The 20,917-nt window shown below is 42.2% G+C and overlaps 1 protein-coding gene across 2 annotated transcripts in view; it reads left to right on the forward strand.

Annotated features, from left to right (window-relative positions):
* The window catches only part of LOC127436277 (kinesin-like protein KIF15-A), a 109,891-nt gene that overhangs the window by 82,858 nt on the left and 6,116 nt on the right, over positions 1-20,917 (forward strand). For both annotated transcript variants that reach the window (XM_051690336.1, XM_051690337.1), the window contains exons 29-32: positions 12,796-12,918; positions 13,003-13,149; positions 15,341-15,436; positions 15,546-15,710. In XM_051690336.1, the coding sequence (XP_051546296.1) occupies positions 12,796-12,918; positions 13,003-13,149; positions 15,341-15,436; positions 15,546-15,710 (531 nt within the window). The remainder of the gene's footprint in view (positions 1-12,795; positions 12,919-13,002; positions 13,150-15,340; positions 15,437-15,545; positions 15,711-20,917) is intronic.

The raw sequence follows: 20,917 nt of genomic DNA on the forward strand, positions 1-20,917 counted from the left end.
TATGTTGACTGTGTGTCTGATTTCTACCCACAATTAGAGTAATATATGATTTATAAACCTGAAGAGAAACCACATTTATTTGTGTAGCGCTTTTCACATTATTGTTCCAAAGTAGTTTTGCAGAGAATATTGCAACCCCAACTAAAGGTGCAAACTAAAGGTGACAAAGAGAAAGACAAATACTAACTATTCTTGAAAGTTAATATGTTGCAAGGAAGGAAAAATGAACACTTGGAAATAAATAATCAAATTAAGTATCTATAAAAAAAAAAAAAAAATTCTTGCTGTTAAAAACTATAGCTAGCAATAGAATAAAATAATCTTGAACAATCTCAAGATTTCAGAATGAAAGGGCTTCCAGGCAGTCTCATGTTTTGTCTTGCCTACATTGAGTCAGTATTGCTAGAAAACTGACAAAAAAAAATATATATATTTTCTATTAATTACTTTGGGTTGTGTTTTATTTCTGTGGTTGTGTTTTCAACTTGTGTTGTGCACCCTAGGGCAACCGTAATATTCACATAAATAGGGATGGGCGATATACCGGTAGACACAAAAAATTGTCGATTTACGCAAAATCGGCACGTATGGGAAGAAATGTGCACCTCATTTTATTCACATAACATGTATGTAGTACACATTTTGTCAGAGAAATAGAGGAAGGCATAGTGGCTTCACGTGAGACTGAGAGAATTGATGCGAAATTTCAGGCCACCGAAGCACATTCAATGTTATTCATCTTGCGTTCTAAATATGCTTCTCATTTGACACCCGCAGCTGTTTCACTTGATTTTCGTGTGCGCTATCTCTGGATAGCGGAGTTCAGCAGACTTCCCATTTTTGCTTAAGAGACAGGAGAGTGCAGAGTGGAATCATTTATGCTGCTCAGTCCGGTTTCTATCACGGCAAAAAAAACACAAAATGTACGTTTTTGACCCATTTAAATTCTACTGAGTTTTTTTATCTTAAAGAGCTATGGAGGAAGACAAACATCTCAAACAGCTAGATAGCCCAAAATTCAAACCACCACTGACGAGGAAAACAGCTAAAACACTGTGTCATGCGGCAACAGTTTTCATCTGTCATGCAGGTTTTTTAAACCACACATTATCACCCTAAATAAAATTCAGTTCGAATGAGATATTAGGAAACAAACCGGTCATGTTTGCTTTCAGATATTCAAATATTCTCTACAGAGATTACTTAAATCATTAAGAGCCTAATTTCTATTTTTTTTACTCATTATTTCCTTTGTTGCACAGCTTTGAAAAAATGTCAAGTTTCTTGAGGAAAGTTTATAATAATAATACTAGTCAGCAACATCAGACTGAAATTTGGCATAATGTAAAATTTAGCATTTTGGGAAGGTTGATTTAATGCCAAATTTATTTATTTTATTTTATTTTTACTTTGACAATGTTTGTCAAGTTCCAGATAATAAGAAATTATATATGAGGAATGTTTATACAAAAATAGGAATGACAATATGGTTATTTAATATATGAACCAATTTTTATAGATTTATTTTTTTATGTTTTATTTTTTAGAAAATTTTTACTGTATCGTGATATACAGTTTATTGTTATTTTGATATAAAATTATTCATATCATGATATAAGATCCTGGTCATATCGCCCACCTCTACACAAACACAACACACTCACAATGGCTGCATGATAGAGGTGGACGGTATGACCAAAATCTTTTTTTCTGAAAATTCAACCCAGTATATCATATTATAGTGTTTTTTGTGGAACTTGATTAATGAAACCAAAAGATATGATCATTCATAAAACTTGAATTAAGTTTGAGTCCACGTCCACACTAATACATTTTAATTCAAAACCAATGTCTATTCGAAAACTTGATTTTGATTTGCTGAAATCATCATCATCTTTTGGCTGCTCCCGTTAGGGGTCGCCACAGTGGACCATCCATGATCTGCATATTTGACTTGGCACAGGTTTTACACCACATGCCCTTTGTGATGCAACTCACTCCTACGGGGCAGTTAAGAGTCTCCAATTCACTTAACCTGCAAGTTTTTGGACTTGTGGGGGAAATTGGAGCACCCAGAGGAACCCACGTGAACACGGGGAGAACACGCTAAATCCACACAGAAAGGCCCAGTTGAGCCTGGAATCGAACCCAGGACCTTCTTCTTTCTGTTAGGCGACAGTGCTAACCACTGAGCCATCGTGCCACCCCACAGGTTATCAGCCCCGAATTACTGAGTCCGATCTGGAGATAATTAGGAATGAGCCTGCACTTTACTCTTACACACCCATAAGGCTTGTAACGAAAGTATGGTTTTACATTCAGCTATGTTTTGCACGGAGTGGGAGAGAAGGAAACCAGGACCTATCAAATGACTCCTCTCGTCCACAATTTAATTGTGTTTTCCTCTCCATTACTGCATTCTTTGAGAAACTGTGATATTAGGAAACTGGTAATGTAGTTTTCAATTGAAACTGAATTGATTTTGCTTTATGCCTCTTATTTACACTAGAATGGTGTTTTCCTACACCAAAAACGAAGACTTAAGAAAACTTTTCATAACCGCATTATAACAATTACTTAAGGGAAACTGAAAATGGAGGGTTCAAACTTCAAACGAAATAGTGCAGACTAGGGACAGGCATTTAAAAAAAAAAAAAACATTTGTAGTCGAGTACTCGAACCTACAAAAAACAAGTAATCGAATACTTGTAAGTAAAAATATCAAGTATGACACGTATGGTAAATGTAATTTTTTTTATTCAGAAACGTTACCAAGAACGCTTTCAAAACAAATTGTTGAAATGAAGAATATGCATTCATAAAAAATAAAAAAACAATTAAGAGATTTAACGCACATACTGGTCTGATAAGCTTCTGAGTTTCTGATACCACTTCGTGGTTTCTTTCAATCATAAAAGCAGATCCTTGTCCATTGGTTCGCATTACTCCAACAAGAATCAAATATCAATAGAGTAGAATTCAATAAGAATCGGAATATTACAAGTATTGCTAGTGCTACACTAGGCTTTGCTTCCAAAAGCACAGATGCTGTAATATCATCTTTCATCCAATGCCTCAATGACACACATCTACAGTGTCCCCCAGTGGACTCAATTTATAACTGTGCGATTTGGTGAGATTCAGAGGGAAAGTAGTGTTCAGCACTGCTCACTGCAGGCAAATGCGCAAAGAAAAATCAATATTCGAGTAGTGTTTAATAGTCAACTAGCTGGTGCAGAACAAGTACTCGATTAGTCGATTACTCGTGCACATCCCTAGTGTGGACATGGTCTATTAATACGTTTTCATTTGTAATCATATAAATTTCGCTACGTTTACACTGTCCACACTAGAATGGTGTTTTCCTCCACTGAAAACTGAGCATTTCAAAATGCTCTCACAGGGTACCTGCAGGTCCTTAAAAAGTCAATATCTTAAATTACAAGAAGTCTTAAATATTGTTTGCCGAGGTCTTACATTTTGAAGCGTGAATAGAGGGCACGCTTAAAATGCTAAATGGGATGCGCTGAAGAAACTATTTACCATTTAAAACACAAATCTTTTTTTTTTTTTTTTACGATTATTTTTATTTTAGATCCTTCAAGTCCTGTAATTTGCAAGGTGAAGCCTCTGTGGATTGGACTTGTTGGTCCAGCACATCCCACAGATGCTCAATTGGTTTGAGATCTGGGGAATTTGGAGGCCAGGGCAACACCTTGAACTCTTCCTCAAACCATTCCCGAACAATGTGTGTAATGTGCAGGGCGCATTATCCTGCAGAAGATGCCACTGCCATCAGGGAATACTATTGCTATAAAGGGGTGTACCTGGTCTGCAACTATGTTTAGGTAGGTGGCACGTGTCAAATTGATGTCCACATGAATGGCTGGACCCAGGTTTCCCAGCAGAACTTTGCCCAGAGCATCACAGTCCCTTCAGCGGCTTGTCGTCTTCCCACAGTGCATCCTGGTGCCATCACTTCCCCAAGTAATTGGTGTACACGTACACGGCCGTCCACGTGATGTAAAAGTAAATGGGACTCATTGGACCAAGTGACATTCTTCCACTGCTCCGAGGTCCAGTTCCACTGTAGGCGCTTTCGACAGTGGACAGGGGTTATCATGGGCACTCTGACCGGTCTGCGGCTACACAGCCCCATATGCAGCAGGGTGCGTTGCACTGTGTGTTGTGACATATTCCTCTCGTAACGTCTTTAAAATAATCTGTGACTTGTGCCATAGTATACCTTCTGTCGGTTCAGACCAGACAGGATAGTCTTCGTTGTCCTCGCACATCGATGAGCCTTTGGCGCCCAACACCCTGTCGCTGGTTTATGGATTGTCCCTCCTCGGACCACTGTCGGTAGGTACTCACAACTGCTGACCGGGAGCACCCCACAAGCTGACCGGGAGCACCCCACATGCTGTTTCAGAGATGTTCTTACCCAGTTGTCTGGCCATAACAATTTGGCCCTTGTCAGAGTCACTCAGGTATTTACTCCTGCCAATATCTCCTGCATTCAACACACTGACTATGAGAACTAATTGTTCGCTTACCATCTAATCTACCCAGACCTTGACATGTTGCCTTGTTAGGAGATGGTCAACGTTATTTGTTTCACCTGTGAGTGAATGTTTTTGCTCATCGGTGTATGTTATTTACTGTAATAAATTGTGATCTGTCGGTCACTCTGGTGTCTGTAGATCGGCATCGGATATTAAAAACCCATATCAGTTGACCACTAGTAGGGATAGTGAATATCACAGCCTTAAACACAAGGTTGGTGCATATGGTCGGATGGCAGGCTATGCCATATGGAACCAGGCCACTGAGTATGCATCAACGGTGCCAGTGAGGCTAGCACAGCCTTAGCCACCTGGTTGGCGCACATGGTTGAATGGGAGATTATGCCATTCGGAAACCAGGGGCAGTGAGTAATAGGGGTGTTCAGTGAAGCCATTATCTGTATATGAATCTGGATCTGTTGCTATGGCAAAATGATTTGTATAAAACACCCATTTTAAATGTAACTCTTTTACATTTATATTTAGAAAATATGCATTGTATAAGTCATAAAATATTAATTATTATATATTATTATTATTATTATTATTATTATTAGGCTATTATTTAATTTTATTATTTTCTTTTCTTTTTTCTTACCAAATTAAGCTAAATATGTAGGCTAGATTAACTGAATATTTTGATAACTGTGGTTTCTCCTTGTATTTCTGACATTAATATCTACTACTTCAAAACTCAGTCAATTTGCTTTTCCAGCATTCATATTCTGTACACAAATGCGTCATTCTGCTTGGTGTCTCTCTCCCCTCTCATCTGGCGTGGGCTCCTCTTATCACTCCACCTGGATTACTGTAACAAGAAACAGCTGTTAGTCCTAATTATCACCCAGGGATGAATCCTTACCACTTCCCCTCTCCCCAGATGAACGCTCCACCACACCTTTTGCCATCCATCCCCACCACTTGGGATTCATCCAGCCTGCATACCCCCCCCACCCTTCTGGAGAAATCTGCGTCAGCCATCTGCGCTCCCAGCCTGTGGAACACCTGGTCAAATTTAAAAGGCTGTAACGCCAGATACCAACGGGTGATACTAACACACATTATTATCCTTCATGCGGTGGAGCCACTGTAGCGGGGCGTGAAACACTTACAGTTGTTTCTCTCGAAGAGAGCTTCCTACTAATGTACAGCAGAGAGCACCGCTCCCAACGTGCGGTCTGATGCGTTCGTCTGTAAAATAAAAGAGAGAGTAGTCAGGTGTATGTAAAAGCGGCCCAGCACAAAGCACAGCTTTCACCTGCCTAAATGCCTGTTGACACTGCTTTGTCCACTGGACCGGATCTGGTGCTGCCTTTTTAATCAAATCAGTCAGCGGGCTGGTGATGGCCGAATAATTGGGTACAAACCTATGATAGTAGCCAACCAGCCCCAGGAACTTTTTCACCTCCTTTTTCGTCTTGGGTCTTGGGCAGGCCACAATTGCTGCAGTCTTATCAATTTGGGGACACACCTGTCCATCCACTTGGTTGCCCAAATACCATATCTCCACCCGTCCAATTGCACACTTCTTTGGGTTTGCCGTAAGACCCGCTCGCCTCAGCGATCTCAGGACAGCCCTCAAATGTTGTACATGCCGCTGCCAATCTTTGCTGTAAATTATGATGTCAATCTAGATAGGCAGTGGTGTATGCCGAGTGTGGTCTGAGGACTCGGTCCATGAGCTGCTGGAACGTAGCCGGAGCCCTGAACAAACTGAACGGAAGTGTCACAAATTGGTGTAATCCAAATGGTTTGGAGAAAGCCGCTTTCTCACGGGATGTTGGGGTTAAGGGGATCTGCCAATAGCCCTTTGTCAAATCAAGTGTTGAATAAACCGATCGAGCAGTTTATCAATATAAGGCATTGGGTATGCATCATTTAGATACTGCGTTTACTTTCCGATAATCCACACAGAACCGGAACGACCCATCGCTCTTAGGGATCAGCACCACCGGGCTGGCCCAATCACTGTGGGATTCCTCTATTACCCCCATCTTGAGCATAGCATCCAATTCTTCTCGTATTATTTTTTTCTTGTGCTCGGGAAGTCGGTAGTGAAGAGTATGTACCACTACCCTGGGCGGAGTCTCGATGTGTTGTATGAGATTTGTATGACCAGACAGGTGTGAGAAAATGTCTGCAAATTCTTTTTGCAACTTGGCAACCTCTGTGACTTGAGACGGTGAGAGGCGGTCCTCACAAGCAACCGGGGGGATATAATTGTCTTTTAGGTTCACCTCCTGTCCGAGCTCCGCCCTCTCTGGAACCACCATTGCCAACGTCACAGGGACCGCCTCCCTCCATAATTTCAGGAGGTTGAGGTGGTATATTTGACATGTCACCTCTATCTGTTCGTTTCACCTCATAATCGAGATCTCCCACTCTTCGTGTGACCTCAAAGGGCCCTTGCCACTTGGCGAGTAATTTGGAGCTCGATGTCAGGAGTAATACAAGCACTTTGTCTCCTGGTGCAAATTTCTCATAGCCGAGCTCCCCTGTTATACAGCCAGCTTTGACGTTCTTGAGCTTGGAGCAAATTCTCCTGTGTTAGTTGGCCCAAAGTGTGGAGTTTTGCTCTAAGATCAAGAACATACTGAATTTAGTTTTTGCTGTTTGAAGGTCCCTCCTCCCATGCTTCCCACATGACATCGAGCACGCCACGCGGCCAATGCCCATACAGCAGCTTGAATGGGGAAAACCCTGTGGAGGCTTGCAGGACATCTTGGACTGCGAATATCAGGGGTTCGAGCCACTTATCCCAATTCCTAGCATCCTCGTGCACAAACTTACAAATCATATTTTTCAGGGTTTTATTAAACTGTTCCACTAACCCGTCTGTTTTTGGGTGATAAACACTGGTGCGAATCGATTTAATACCCAATAATTCATACAGTTTGCGTAGTGTACCTGACATAAAAGTAGTGCCTTGATCAGTGAGGATTTCTTTCGGGAGATAATTCTGAAGAGTGCCTCCACAACACTGCGTGCTGAGATGTTGCGCAGAGACACTGCTTCCAGATATCGCGTTGTGTAATCCACCAGTACGAGCACAAAGCGATGTCCGCGTGCCATCTGTTCTAATGGCCCGACGAGGTCCATGCCAGTTCTCTCAAAGGGGATCTCGATTAACGGCAGAGGGCACAATGGCGCTTTTGGGGTGGCCGGTGGATTCACCAACTGACCTTTACGGCATGCCGCGCACCATCTGCGAACATCTCCGTGAATGCCCGGCCAATAGAAATGGGCCATTAGACGGTTTAGTGTTTTTTCTTGCCCTAAGTGACCCACCATTGAATTGTGATGAGCCGTCGGGAAATGCTATTCCAGACTGGGTTGTATCTTCTTTTGTCTGAGCATCCTATGTCACTCAATACAACCTATCTTTAATAACTGAATAATAAGGGTATATGAGTACAACGTCTGGCTGGAGGCGTTGAATATTAACTACTTTCACTTGATGAAAGGTGTGCCTGAGGGTCTCGTCTCGTGACTGCTCCAGAGGGAAATCCCCAGTAGGGAAACCTCTAAGGGCTGGGGAAGCCGAGATTTCCCCCTCCCTTACATCATCCTGACGTGGAGCTGATGTAGATGGCCCTTGCCAAAAATTAGTGGATGGGCGAGGTGGGAATTAACCACCACCTCAACACAATGTTTTGTCCCCAAAATTGAATAGTGACTGTCACTAGCAGGTAACTTTGAATATCCCCATGCACACACCTCACCTTCGCCCCGTGCCCAAAGCCTCGTCTTGAACCAAACATTGGAAGATAGAAGTTTGGTTACAACCGCTATCCACCAAGGCTTGATATGTACTTCCCCTGATACTCACAGGTATCTGGTAAGTTCCAGATTGTTTGGGGGCAGTCCGTGGGGTGTCGGGGACCCGGACCAACATTCCCAGTTCCATCACAGGGCATTGGTCCTGGAAGTGCCCTGGCTCCCCGCAACTCCAACAAGCCGGCCCAGATGCTGCGCCCGCACCCGTGGCAGCAGATACACCAACCTGGGAGGGAGAGCAAGAAGGGATGGGTGGACCACCGGCTGGACAAACCCCCGTTACCAGAGAGCCTGTTTCGGGGTAAAAGGGGTGGGGCGGGGTAGAGAGGGAGCGAGAGTGAGAGAGATAAAAGAGGGCTCCTCCGCCCCTGGGAATGCTGCCATCTGGTCCTCAGCTTGTTGGACGTCCTCCTCCAGCGACGCCGGGTGGTGGCACTGGACCCATTCCACTGTTTCTGTCAGCAGATGGAGGATGAACTGCTCCAGCACCACCAGATCTATGACTTCCCCAGCGTTGCGCTCCTCCGCGAGTAGCCCCTTCCGGCAGGCGTCACGGAGCTATGGGCAAATGCAAATGGGCGACCCCACTCGCTCGGCGTAAGCGAGCAGAAGTGCTGCCGATGTTGCTCCGAGCTGCAGCCGATTGTTGCATGATGGCTTTCTTAACGTCCTCATACACCAGGAGATTAGCTGCAGGCAGATGTCAGGCCACGAGCTGGGCTCTCACCGGACAACAGTGGAAGGAGGCATGCCGCCCACTGATCCTTTGTCCAGTTCCACACCTCTGCCGTCTGCTCAAACAGTTCGAAGAATGCCTCCAGTTCATCCTGCAGGCCTATTTTCATAAGGTTGACAAGAGGCATGGAGATTGCTGGGTCTGGGGTCGTGGTTGGTCCTCCCCCCTGGTGTAGCAAGCAGTCCTCCGCTTGAGCTCTGAGAATCGCCTGGAAACGTTGATCTTGCTCTCGACGTAGCTCAAGCAGGACCTGGTGTTGTGCCTGATGAATGCTGGAGAGGGATTGGATTACTTTGGCCAACAGCAAGGACTCCATGACAGTGTAGTAGCTTCCTCAGATTTCCCGGGTTTCGGCACCACTGTAACAAGTTTGACTGGTGTTGGGCCTCGTATTCAGATATAAGAAAAAGGCAGGCCTAACACAGTCATAAAGCCTGACTGAGGCCTACACACACAGTCATAAATCTTACTGATAAAAACCGTGCCAAAATCAAAGGGAGTCCAAAACGGACTACAAATCCCATGAAGCCTTGCTCACTAAAGGATCGAACTCTCAGCTCCTATTGGATGAGGCACACGACAGAACACCCCTCAACCATGACGTCATCGGGAGTAGGAATACCTCTGAGATCCTTCTGGGCATTGCTTCCAGCAACTTTGCATGCCGTATGTAGACGCAGCTCATCACTGCTCTCAGGTGTAGCCTTGTTGCACAAGGAGGTAACGTACGACTTGAAACTGTGGCCATACAACCTCCATCTTGCTGGACGAGTTGAGATTACTCTGTGTTCCACCGAACACTCTAACGGATCCAAAGGAGACAGCCGAGCAATCCGCATCTTCATCCGTTTGCCTGCTGATGTGAAGAAAGAAGATTTCTCTTCCCTCTTCAACCGAGTTGACGTCGCTGATTTCTCCACCAGCCCACTGAGAATCAGCAGCTGTACCGCCCGCCGACAGAGCGAGGAAACGGCTTCCCGTCATCACCCGAGCCTCAAGGAACCAAGTCGGAGTTAAAGGACAGGATGAACACATATTATACCTGCGTCCTCACACGATCCAAGTAAGAGATTTACGTCTGGGCAGAGATAGAACATTATAGTGTGTTGTTATTGTGTGTCAAGGTTATTGTTTGTACAGTTTACGGACCGCCGAGTTCGCACATTGCTGCTAATAATACTTAAGGTATTACTGTAACCTATTGTTATCACGAATCAGATTTTGCTGTGTTGTAGTCCAACCATGTTGGACTGTTGTGTATTTCCGCCATCGCGGGTGAGACCAGCACACTGAGTTTATCCATTAAAGAACCAAAGACCGCGGGATGGTTTACGAGCCATTCACAGCATCTCTGAGTGATAAACTAACAGCTGCTTTCTCTCCCACGATCACGAAACCGGCTTCAGTGCCGCCACTTTATTCTCCCTCTCTTGTACTAAACACACACACGCAACCGCTCGCAAACATTCCCGCACACACATTTGGCTAGTAGATAACTTGGTGATAACCGGCTTCTCTCCGCCCACATTCGCGGCCATATTCTCTGGCCAGAAATCCCGCGTGACCTACTCTCCACGAGAGTCACGTCCGTCATTTTGTGCACGTCGCTCCTTACACCCACACACCCATTCACACAAACACACACACACACCTTCCTCATATGTTATAGGCTTATTTTGGTTACCATATCTAATCACATCACTGTTTAGTTTGTAGTTGTAAGTCGGAAGTTTATTGACTGCATTGTATTGATTATTAATTGATATTACTGCATCAATAAACTTTGTTATATTTTAAAGAGAAGTGTTTTCATTTGTTTTCCATACACCTATGTCAAAGGCTGGCAGGTGATGTCAGTGCTCGGATTCAAGCCTTCATTGTTTCTTTTTGAATGTCGATGTTCTCTGGACGTCGATTTTCCTAAGAGAACAATCTAATATTGAGACTGTTACACTGTCTGGTTATTAGTCCCTGATTCCAGGGTAGTGCCCCGGCGATATTAATCCTTATTAATATTCTGTTGATTTTGATAATTGATAATTATCTTTGATGATTGTTGAATTTGAAGGATCAGTAAGCTAGTGTTAATTCTAATCAATGTTCCATTGATTTTAATAATTAATGATTATCTTTAATAATTAATATTCTATTGAATTTGATAATTGATGGTTATTTTTGATGATTGTTGATTTAAAGGATTAAAAAGCTAATATTGATTCTAATCAATGTTCTATTGATTTTATTAATTAATAATTATCTTTAATAATTATTAATTATTGCTAATAACCAAACCCGCTCCTGAACGTATCGCACAACACTGGGTTGGACAGAAGAAGCGGGATTCAGGTAAGGGTTTCATTCATTCTTATTACTACTACAAAACTCAAAGTCAGTTTGCTTTTCCAGCATTCATATTCTGCACACAAACGCATCGTTCTGCTTGGTGTCTCTCTCCCCTCTCTATTGGCGTGGGCTCCTCTTATCGTTCTCGCTGGATTACTGTAACAAGAAATAGCTATTAGTCCTAATTATCACCCAGGGATGAATCCTTACTGCTTCCCCTCTCCCCAGACGACCACTCCACCACGCCCTCACCACAGTTCGTTTTTTGTCCGTGCATGTATAACAACGTTATTCTGGAGGCTCGAGGTATTAAACAAGTGTGAAATGTTAAGCACACATTTTGCAGCGAATAATAAATACAAATACAAACATTATAATACATTTAAATAAGATAATATAGCCTACAAACAGGTGAAAGCCCCATAAGTCTTTCAGGAAGCTAAGATACACTTGAGGCTGATTTTGTGTTCACATTTTTTAATGTAGATGACATCATTATTTAGTTAAATTACATGTGAAGAATTAGAGAAATGCAGTGGAATAAATAGCAAGAGTGAGCCTCGTTCTAGTTTTTCCAGAAGAGAATAGCGTAAAAATAACAAGCATGTTTTAGTTTCTCTGTGTTGTGTGGAGGAATATTCTAAAAAAGATGTACACACTATGGATCATTTACACTGGGGGGAAGAGTAAAGAATTAACCAGATAATTACCTTAATCCATGATGTTGATGTAAATATGGTCAATTTTAAGACATGGAAATCAGACCGTGAAATCAGCATTTCAGGTCAGGAATTCAACATCACGCTCCGGTTGGTTTATGAATACATGGGAATCCTTACTTGTGAATCTTGTGAAACATTAACATAGACATTTCAAGAAATGGAGTTAATGTTACTCTTGACAAGCTCAGATTTCTGAGATGCGTACAACAAACGAAGACTGCAATCCAAGACAGTGGCCATCCGATTTGAAATCACACCGTGTGCATTTTCACGTTAACACTTTAGTAGTACTGGCTTCAGTGTAAGCTCATAATTTCATTGTAATTTTGGATGTTTATTTAAAATATCCAAATCTTGAACCTTGGCTACATGTTATGACCTGTAAAGGTGGAATATCTTGATGGGAATGCAAGAATGAGAGGCACTCCTAAGGATACAGTGTCCAGCTGTGGGAGGTGGCAGGGAAACGTCCCTGACCGCTGCCCCACCACCAGTAGATGTTCCGGGATTAATGGGGCTGTCGAACACAGTTTGTCAAATTTTTTAAAACGGTCTCACAGAATAGCTATGGGTTGACATTTCCACCATTACACAGTATATGTTGTCATGCTTTGGACCGTTTGTATTGATGTTGTGAGTGTTGTACCTGCAGGGGAAGTATGTTGCGGTGTGTGCTGAGAAAGAGCGGATGAGAGAGATGATCACACACATGCAGAATGAACTGCAGGAACTGCGAGAAGCTTCAGAGAGACGCCTCGCCTCCAACCATGTTGAGGTGTGTGTGTGTGTGTGTGTGTGTGTGTGTTTGGGTTAGTACTTTGAGTTTCTGAGATCCCAGAATAAAGTGTGTGTGTCACAGCTGGAGCTGCTGCAGGAAGATCTGGCGTACGCTACAGATGAGGTGGAGAGACTCAGTAAAGTTGTGGAGGAGCAGACAGCTGTACTGGAGAGCTCTAAGACTCTGAACACAGAGAGAGATAATCAAATAAACTCCCTGCAGGAACAGGTACTGCCCTCCAAAATACTTTTTCACACTTTTCAAATTAAATTTGTCAGGGATAACATACAGTAAATCAATCAATATCGCGAAATATTACACGGCTCACTGGAATACTTGATAGTGATTGGTCCATTGTGGCATTCTGTGGTCACATATTTGTGTACAATAGGCCTTATTCATGAAACACAAACAGAATACATTTCTGTGTAAAAAGTGTATGTAAAACCATTCATATGTGTTTGTATAATATATATAATCACTGGAAATTTTTCATTTTTGTCAATCATTTTGAAACTTATTAAATTCCCCTCCACAAGGGAGCCTGGGTAGCTCAGCAAGCATTGATGCTGGCTACCACCCCTGGAGTCACGAGTTCGAATCCAGAGTGTGCTGAGTGACTCCAGCCAGGTCTCCTAAGCAACCAAATTGGCCCAGTTGCTAGGGAGGGTAGAGTCACATAGGGTAACCTCCTCGTGGTCACGATTAGTGGTTCTCACTCTCAGTGGGGCACGTGGTAAGTTGTGCATGGATCGCGGAGAATAGCATGAGCCTCCACATTCTGTGAGTCTCCATGGTGTCATGCACAGCGAGCCACGTGATAAGATGCACGGATTGACTGTCTCAGAAGCGGAGGCAACTGAGGCTTGTCCTCCATCACCCGGATTGAGGTGAGTAACCGCACCACCACAAGGACCTAGTAAGTAGTGGGAATTGGGCATTCCAAATTGGGAGAAAATGGGATAAAATAAAATAAATCCCCTCCACAGTGGGTGGTGGAAATGTTTTATTTATTTATTTATTTTTTTAAGTTTTTGAAATAAAATGGCAGGCTCCTTTCATAGCTAACATTTTATGCATCTTAAATAAACAAGAAAAAAAAATATATTCACTACCGTTCAAAAGTTTGGGGTCACTTGCCTGAAATGTTTCTCATGATCTTAAAAATCTTTTGATCTGAAGGCGTATGCTTAAATGTTTGAAATTAGTTTTGTAGACAAAAATATAATTGTGCCAACATATTTAATTACAAAACTAAAATTTAATAAAAAAAAATAAAAAAAGTTTTTGAAATAGATGACTTGGACCGAATAATTAAGAAAAGCAGCCAATAAGTACCCAACATAGATGGGAACTCCTTCAATACTGTTTAAAAAGCATCCCAGGGTGATACCTCAAGAAGTTGGTTGAGAAAATGTCAAGAGTACATGTCTGCTAAATCTAGGCAAAGTGTGGCCACTTTGAAGATGCTAAAATATAACACAGTTTTGATTTATTTTGGATATTTTTTTTTAGTCACAACATAATTCCCATATTTCCATTTTCTGTTACTCCATAGTTGTGATGACTTTACTATTATCCTAAAATGTGAAAAAAATAAAAATAAAGAATAAGTGACCCTAAACTTTTAACGGTTGTGTGTGTCGTATATATAGACACACACACACATGTGTATATATATATATATATATATATACACACATATATATATATATATATATATATATTATATATATATATAATTTTTTTTATACACTTTTAGGCATGATTTGGCAAAATTACAGCTTAATTGGAATTGACACCTAATAAAAATATTCTGCTCAAGTGATATTTACCTTGAATTTTCTTTGTTTTCTTCAAACATCACTTGTCATATTTAATCTCAAGCATTTTTTGACTTGGTTAACAAGTACACTTGAAAAACAAAAACGTTAAATGCAAAATATTTTGGTGTGGTGGAAGTGACGGCACAAATGTGGGACAGTCGTCATTTTTTATTTATTTATATTAAATTATTGTGTGAAAATGATTTATTTCACTCTTTGTGTAGATGATCATAGTTTTAAACGTGATAGTTTGTATTTTTAGAATGGATTGTCATAGTTTAATACTGAGAGTTTGGGACAAGGCTGAAACAGTAAACATCTATACATAATGCATTTGAAAAGTATCAAAAATAATGATGCCATGGTAAAAAGTTTCCTGTACAGTTTTACTGTGACATTAATATAATGAAAAGAAAAAAGTTTATATCTGTTTGTTTGAATAAAAATCAACCCCTGTGACATGAAAGTGCCAAAAGTTGAAGACCCATACATATAAATATATAATTAGTCAAAAAGTGTGGGAACCCTGAGTCAAGTGATATATCATAAAAACAATTGTATAATTTTTGTGAGCATGTATCGTCCGTTCACAGGTGACACAGCTGACCGAGCAGATGAACCTTCTGAAAGCGAGAGAATCTGTCCATCAACCTTCAAACATCTCTGCCACACCCAACAGAAAAATACAGGTGTGTGTGAGTGTGCTGATTCACACATTGTTTACGCTTGAAATCGTTGCCTTTATCAGACTCTTCCATCAATGTGTGTGTGTGTGTGTGTGTGTGTGTTTGTGTTTAGACACCTCAAACCCTGAGTGGCTTCGGCTCAAGTCTGTCTCAAGTGCTGGAGTGTCAGGAGAGAGAGCTAGAGAGCCAACGTTCCTCTATGATCACAATGGAAGTTCTGCTGGAGGAACTCAACGCTGAACGCACAGCCAAGAACCAAGAGATCGACAGATTAAAGGTGAAACATGCAACACACTGGTTTACATAGCATACTGTATATATGGGTGAATGTTACGAAACCTGTCAAGAACACATCCAGGTGATATTTCACCCCAAAGTAAGAAGTTGTTTTGTTTGAAGAAGATTAAGCCTATTTTTAAGGACCTTTGAGATTACAATACCCAAAAATGTCAATACCATCATTATTTACTCAACCTAATTACTCCAAACCCATAAAACTTTTCTTCTGTGTAACACAAAAATAATTGAAAACATTTTCCATTTCTTTTCACCATAAGATGAAAGTGAATAGTGACTATGGGCTCCTGAAAGGACGCAAAAGAAAAATCCATAAAACCACTGTAAATGTAATCAACACGACTCATGCATTATATCCCATCTTCTAAAGACATTCAATTACCAATATTTTATGCTGAAGTGTTTACTGTAATTACTCAATCACTGGTGCCACCGACTGGAATTGCAAAAATAAACATTTACAATTTTAAACAAACAGGCTTCGATACTGCTGTATATGAAAAAAATGTAGTCCCAACCCCAACTCACGCCATTGGTTGAGTCAGTGTTGTTGTGTCGGGGGCCTGGGTAGCTCAGCAAGTGAAGACGTTGATTACCACACCTGGAGTCGCAAGTTCAAATCCAGGGCATACTGAGTGACTCCAATCAGGCTTCCTAAGCAACCAATTGGCCCGGTTGGTAGAGACACGTTGGGTTAACCTTCTTGTGATTGCTATAATGTGGTTCTCGCTCTCGGTGGGGTGCGTGGTGAGTTGTGCGTGGATGCCGCGGAGAATAGCGTGAAGCCTCCACACGTGCTAGGTCTCCGCAGTAACGTGCTCAACAAGCCATGTGATGAGATGCGTGGATTGATGGTCTCAGAAGCGGAGGCAACTGAGATTTCTTCGTCCGCCACCCGGATTGAGGCGAGTCATTATGCCACCATGAGGACTTGGAGCGAATTGGGGCATTCCAAATTGGGGAGAAAAGGCTAACAACTGGCCAGATGGGGCCAATAGCCTCAGACCTCGAGCTGCAAGACCAAAATCGATCTGTGTTCCACTATCGGGCCAATAACTCAGCAGTGTTGCCCAAAAATGCTCTTAATACGCTGCTTCGGTGTCAACGTCACACACCCCGCCCATTTCACAAGCAAGAGGGAAGCTCAAGCTGAGGTATCATGTTATCTAGTAATCTAGAATATCGAGTTTATATTGAATGTAAACAGCAAGATAAGTTGATGTTGACAACTCACTGACTGTAACCATGATGTCCCGGGTGGTCTCTCCACTAACAGCGGGACGATGTTCCAGCACACCATCTATGAAATTTCACAGAACCATGGAAAGTAATTTCTTTGGCCACCGCTTTTTCCATTTTGCGTTTTAACGGATTTGTTCTGTGCCTGCATTTTTTTTTTTTTTTTTTTTTTTTTTCACGAACCTGTACTGTTGTGTGCAGAATACACAACCTGGGAAGTTGTTCGAAACTCCTCCTTTGGTGTTGAACTCGCCTCAATTCCCAGTTGGCCTTGTTTGGCCCAAGGGTACTTGGTGGCCAAAGGCCATTGGCAGATGGCCCTAAGAAAGCCCCGAGGAGGCATGATGAATCCCCGCAAGTGACAGTGGGAACGCAACTCGCCATGGGACGCACTAGCCCACCCTCATTTGGCCTGATAGAGGAAACGTAGTGATTGAAAACAATAAAAGCACTCATTATGTTTAATAATAAGGGGAAAGGGGTTAATTTTACATTTTTTTTTTTAACCATTTCGTTCTTCCAGTTTAAAAACTAAAGTTGAAGCATCATCACAAAATGTTAGGTGTATGTGTAAAATCTGAGATGTGATTGGTTAGAGAGTATGTGTATGCCAGGGGTCTCAAATCACCAGTGCAAGATACAGTAGTATCATACAGCCCGCGTGAGTGTTAATAGTTTATCCTCAAACCCCGCCCACAAATTCATTTTTACTTTCTACATTTTGTTTTGGTCTTTAATGTTCCCTGTAGTTCTCTTAAAGGTTTATTAAACAATAGCCTAATATATTCCACATGGCTTATTACACACTATACTGATATCCAAGTTCAGCGCGATAAGCCAGAGCTTCAGTCGCTCAAGATCATGTATAGGCAATCGATGAAAAGTTTTTTGTAATTAACATTTTTTAATGATTCAAAGAAAATAACACAACAGAGAAAAACACAACATATACACACCGAATCTAATTGATGAAAAGTTAATATTTTTCCCGGCGTGCATTTTCTGTGGGGTTTCTGAAGGTTGAAGCATCCAGGATACACACGTCAAATGACCATTTTGAATAATACACTTATACAAATACAAATCTACAGCAAAGACAATTAAACTTTTGTACAGCGCTCCTCATGTAAACAATGACGCTCTTCCTGCTTCCTCCTCCACGTGACGCGTGACCTTACCAACAAGCTTACGTCATCCCTCTCATGAGCGTGCGTCACAGAGATGTACGGAAGCGAACATTTGTGTTAAAAAGTATATAAGTATTGTTTTGTTTCTAAAAATAATCAATCGTTTGGGTTCAGAAGAACTTTATTTGTCGACTGGAGTCGTGTGGATTATTTTGATGCACCTTAAATATGCATTTTGGACCGTCAAAAAATGGAGTACATTCACTTGCATTGTTTAGAGGAGGAGGCCTGAAATGAAATCCTAAAAATCATAAATTCTGTTTTGATGAAGAAAGAAACTCGGATACATCTTGGAATACCTGAGGGTGAATAAATTATCAGCAAATTTTCATTTTTGGGTGAACTATTCCTTTAATAGAGTCTAAGGGCCCTATTTTAAGCGTGCAAGCGTTAAGCACAGCGCAATGCCTTAACTCATAAGTGCAAAGTCAGTGGGCATGACCATGAAGTATTGGTATTTTCATGCAAGTGTGCACTAAGTGTAGGCGCAAATGGGTTTTGTGAAATCGTGCACGCAAGGCACGAATCGGGCCAGTTGAGATTCTTTTGCAGCACCACCTCCACCCTATTATACAGTCCATTCCCTGTCAAGCACCAGCGACGTAAACAAAGACAATACATACATAAGATTTTGGTAGTGTAAATGGACTGTATGCAATGAATTGGAAGAATAAAAATATGGATTTACATCATGCTGTGTGTCCTTGTTAAATGGACACATTCATTTTATACTCTTGGACAATGTGGTTCAGAATATGGATGTAGGCTCTGTTAAATTACAGAGAATCAAAAAAATCAAATCACTTTTATTGTCACACAACCATATACACAAGTGCAATAGTGTGAAATTCTTGGGTGTAGTTCTGAGCAACATAGCAGTCATGACAGTAATGAGACATATACCAATTTACAATAAACATCAGATTTACACAACACAATTTAAAATCTAATATACACAATTACACACAACACAATATACAAATAATAACATACAATGTACAGTATACAATACACACAATATAGAATACATATTATACAATAAATAAATAGTATATATAGTATTGTACTGTGTTGACATTCAGGCTGTCGGTTGATAGTCAGTTGCCAGTGTGTTGTTAAGAGAGAATTTAATTTATGACAGTCCAGTGTGAGATAATAAGATTAATAAAGTGCAGTGCAGATGTATATTGATCATGAGAGATCAAGAGTTCAAAAGTCTGATTGCTTGGGGGAAGAAGCTGTCAAGAAGTCGGCTGGTGCGGGTCCTGATGCTGCGATACCGCCTGCCTGATTGTAGCAGTGAGAACAGCCCATGGCTCGGGTGGCTGTAGTCTCTGATGATCCTCCGAGCTTTTTTCACACACCGCCTGGTATATATGTCCTGGAGGGAGGGAAGCTCACCTCCGATGATGTGTCTGGCAGTTCGCACCACCCTTTGCAGTGCTTTGCGGTTGTGGGCGGTGCTATTGCCATACCAGGCGGAGATGCAGCCAGTCAGGATGCTCTCTACTGTGCTGGTGTAGAACTGTGTGAGGATGTGGCGGTTCATTCCAAACTTCCTCAGCCGTCTCAGGAAGAGGCGCTGATGAGCCTTCTTCACAACGGCCTCAATGTGGACAGACCATGTGAGTTCCTCTGTGATGTGGACATCGAGGAACTTGAAGCTGCTGACTCTCTCCACTGGTGCTCCATTGATGGTGATGGGGCTGTGTTCTCTGTCTTTTCTCCTGCAGTGTGTAGTGTAGATGCAATGGCATCATCAGTGGAGTGGTTGTTGTGGTAAGCAAACTGAAATGGGTCCAGTGATGGAGGCAGCACAGAGCAGATGTAATCTCTGATTAGTCTCTCAAAGCACTTGCTGATGATGGGGGTCAGAGCAATAGGACGTCAGTCATTTATGCAAGTGATTTTGGATTGCTTTGGAACAGGCGCAATGGTGGACGTTTTGAAGCATGTGGGGACCACAGACAAGGAGAGGGAAAGGTTGAAAATGTCCGTAAAAACACCAGCCAGTTGGTTCACGCATGCTCCGATGACGCATCCCAGAATGCCGTCTGGACCTGCGGCTTTACGGATATTCACCCGTCGGAAGGATCAGGTTACATCCGCTACAGAGACGGAGTGTGAACTAACCTTTGTAGCTTCGGCCGCGAGGGCGGTGTTATTTCCCTCGAAACGAGCATGGAACTAAGGGGCCAAGCCCAGCTCCTGAAAAACAACCCCACACCATAATCCCCCCTCCACCAAACTTCACAGTTGGCACAATGCAGTCAAGACAAGTACCGTTGATGGAGAAGCGAAGATGGAGAAGCGTGATTCGTCACTCCAGAGAACGCGTCTCCACTGCTCTAGAGTCCAGTGGCGGCGTGCTTTACACCATAGCATCCGACGCTTTGCATTGCACTTGGTGATGTATGGCTTGGATGCAGCTACTCGGCCATGGAAACCCATTCCATGAAGCTCTCTACGCACTGTTCTTGAGCTAATCTGAATGCCACATGAACTTTGGAGGTCTGTAGCGATTGACTCTGCAGAAAGTTGGCGACCTCTGCACACTATGCGCCTCAGCATCCGCTGACCCCGCTCTGTCATTTTACGTGGCCTACCACTTCGTGGCTGAGTTGCTGTCATTCCCAATCGCTTCCACTTTGTTATAATACCACTGACAGTTGACTGTGGAATATTTAGTAGCGAGGAAATTTCACGACTGGACTTGTTGCACAGGTGGCATCCTATCACAGTACCACGCTGGAATTCACTG

The sequence above is a fragment of the Myxocyprinus asiaticus genome, chromosome 46, assembly GCF_019703515.2.
Source record: "Myxocyprinus asiaticus isolate MX2 ecotype Aquarium Trade chromosome 46, UBuf_Myxa_2, whole genome shotgun sequence".
In the NCBI taxonomy this organism is placed as follows: Eukaryota; Metazoa; Chordata; class Actinopteri; order Cypriniformes; family Catostomidae; genus Myxocyprinus; species Myxocyprinus asiaticus.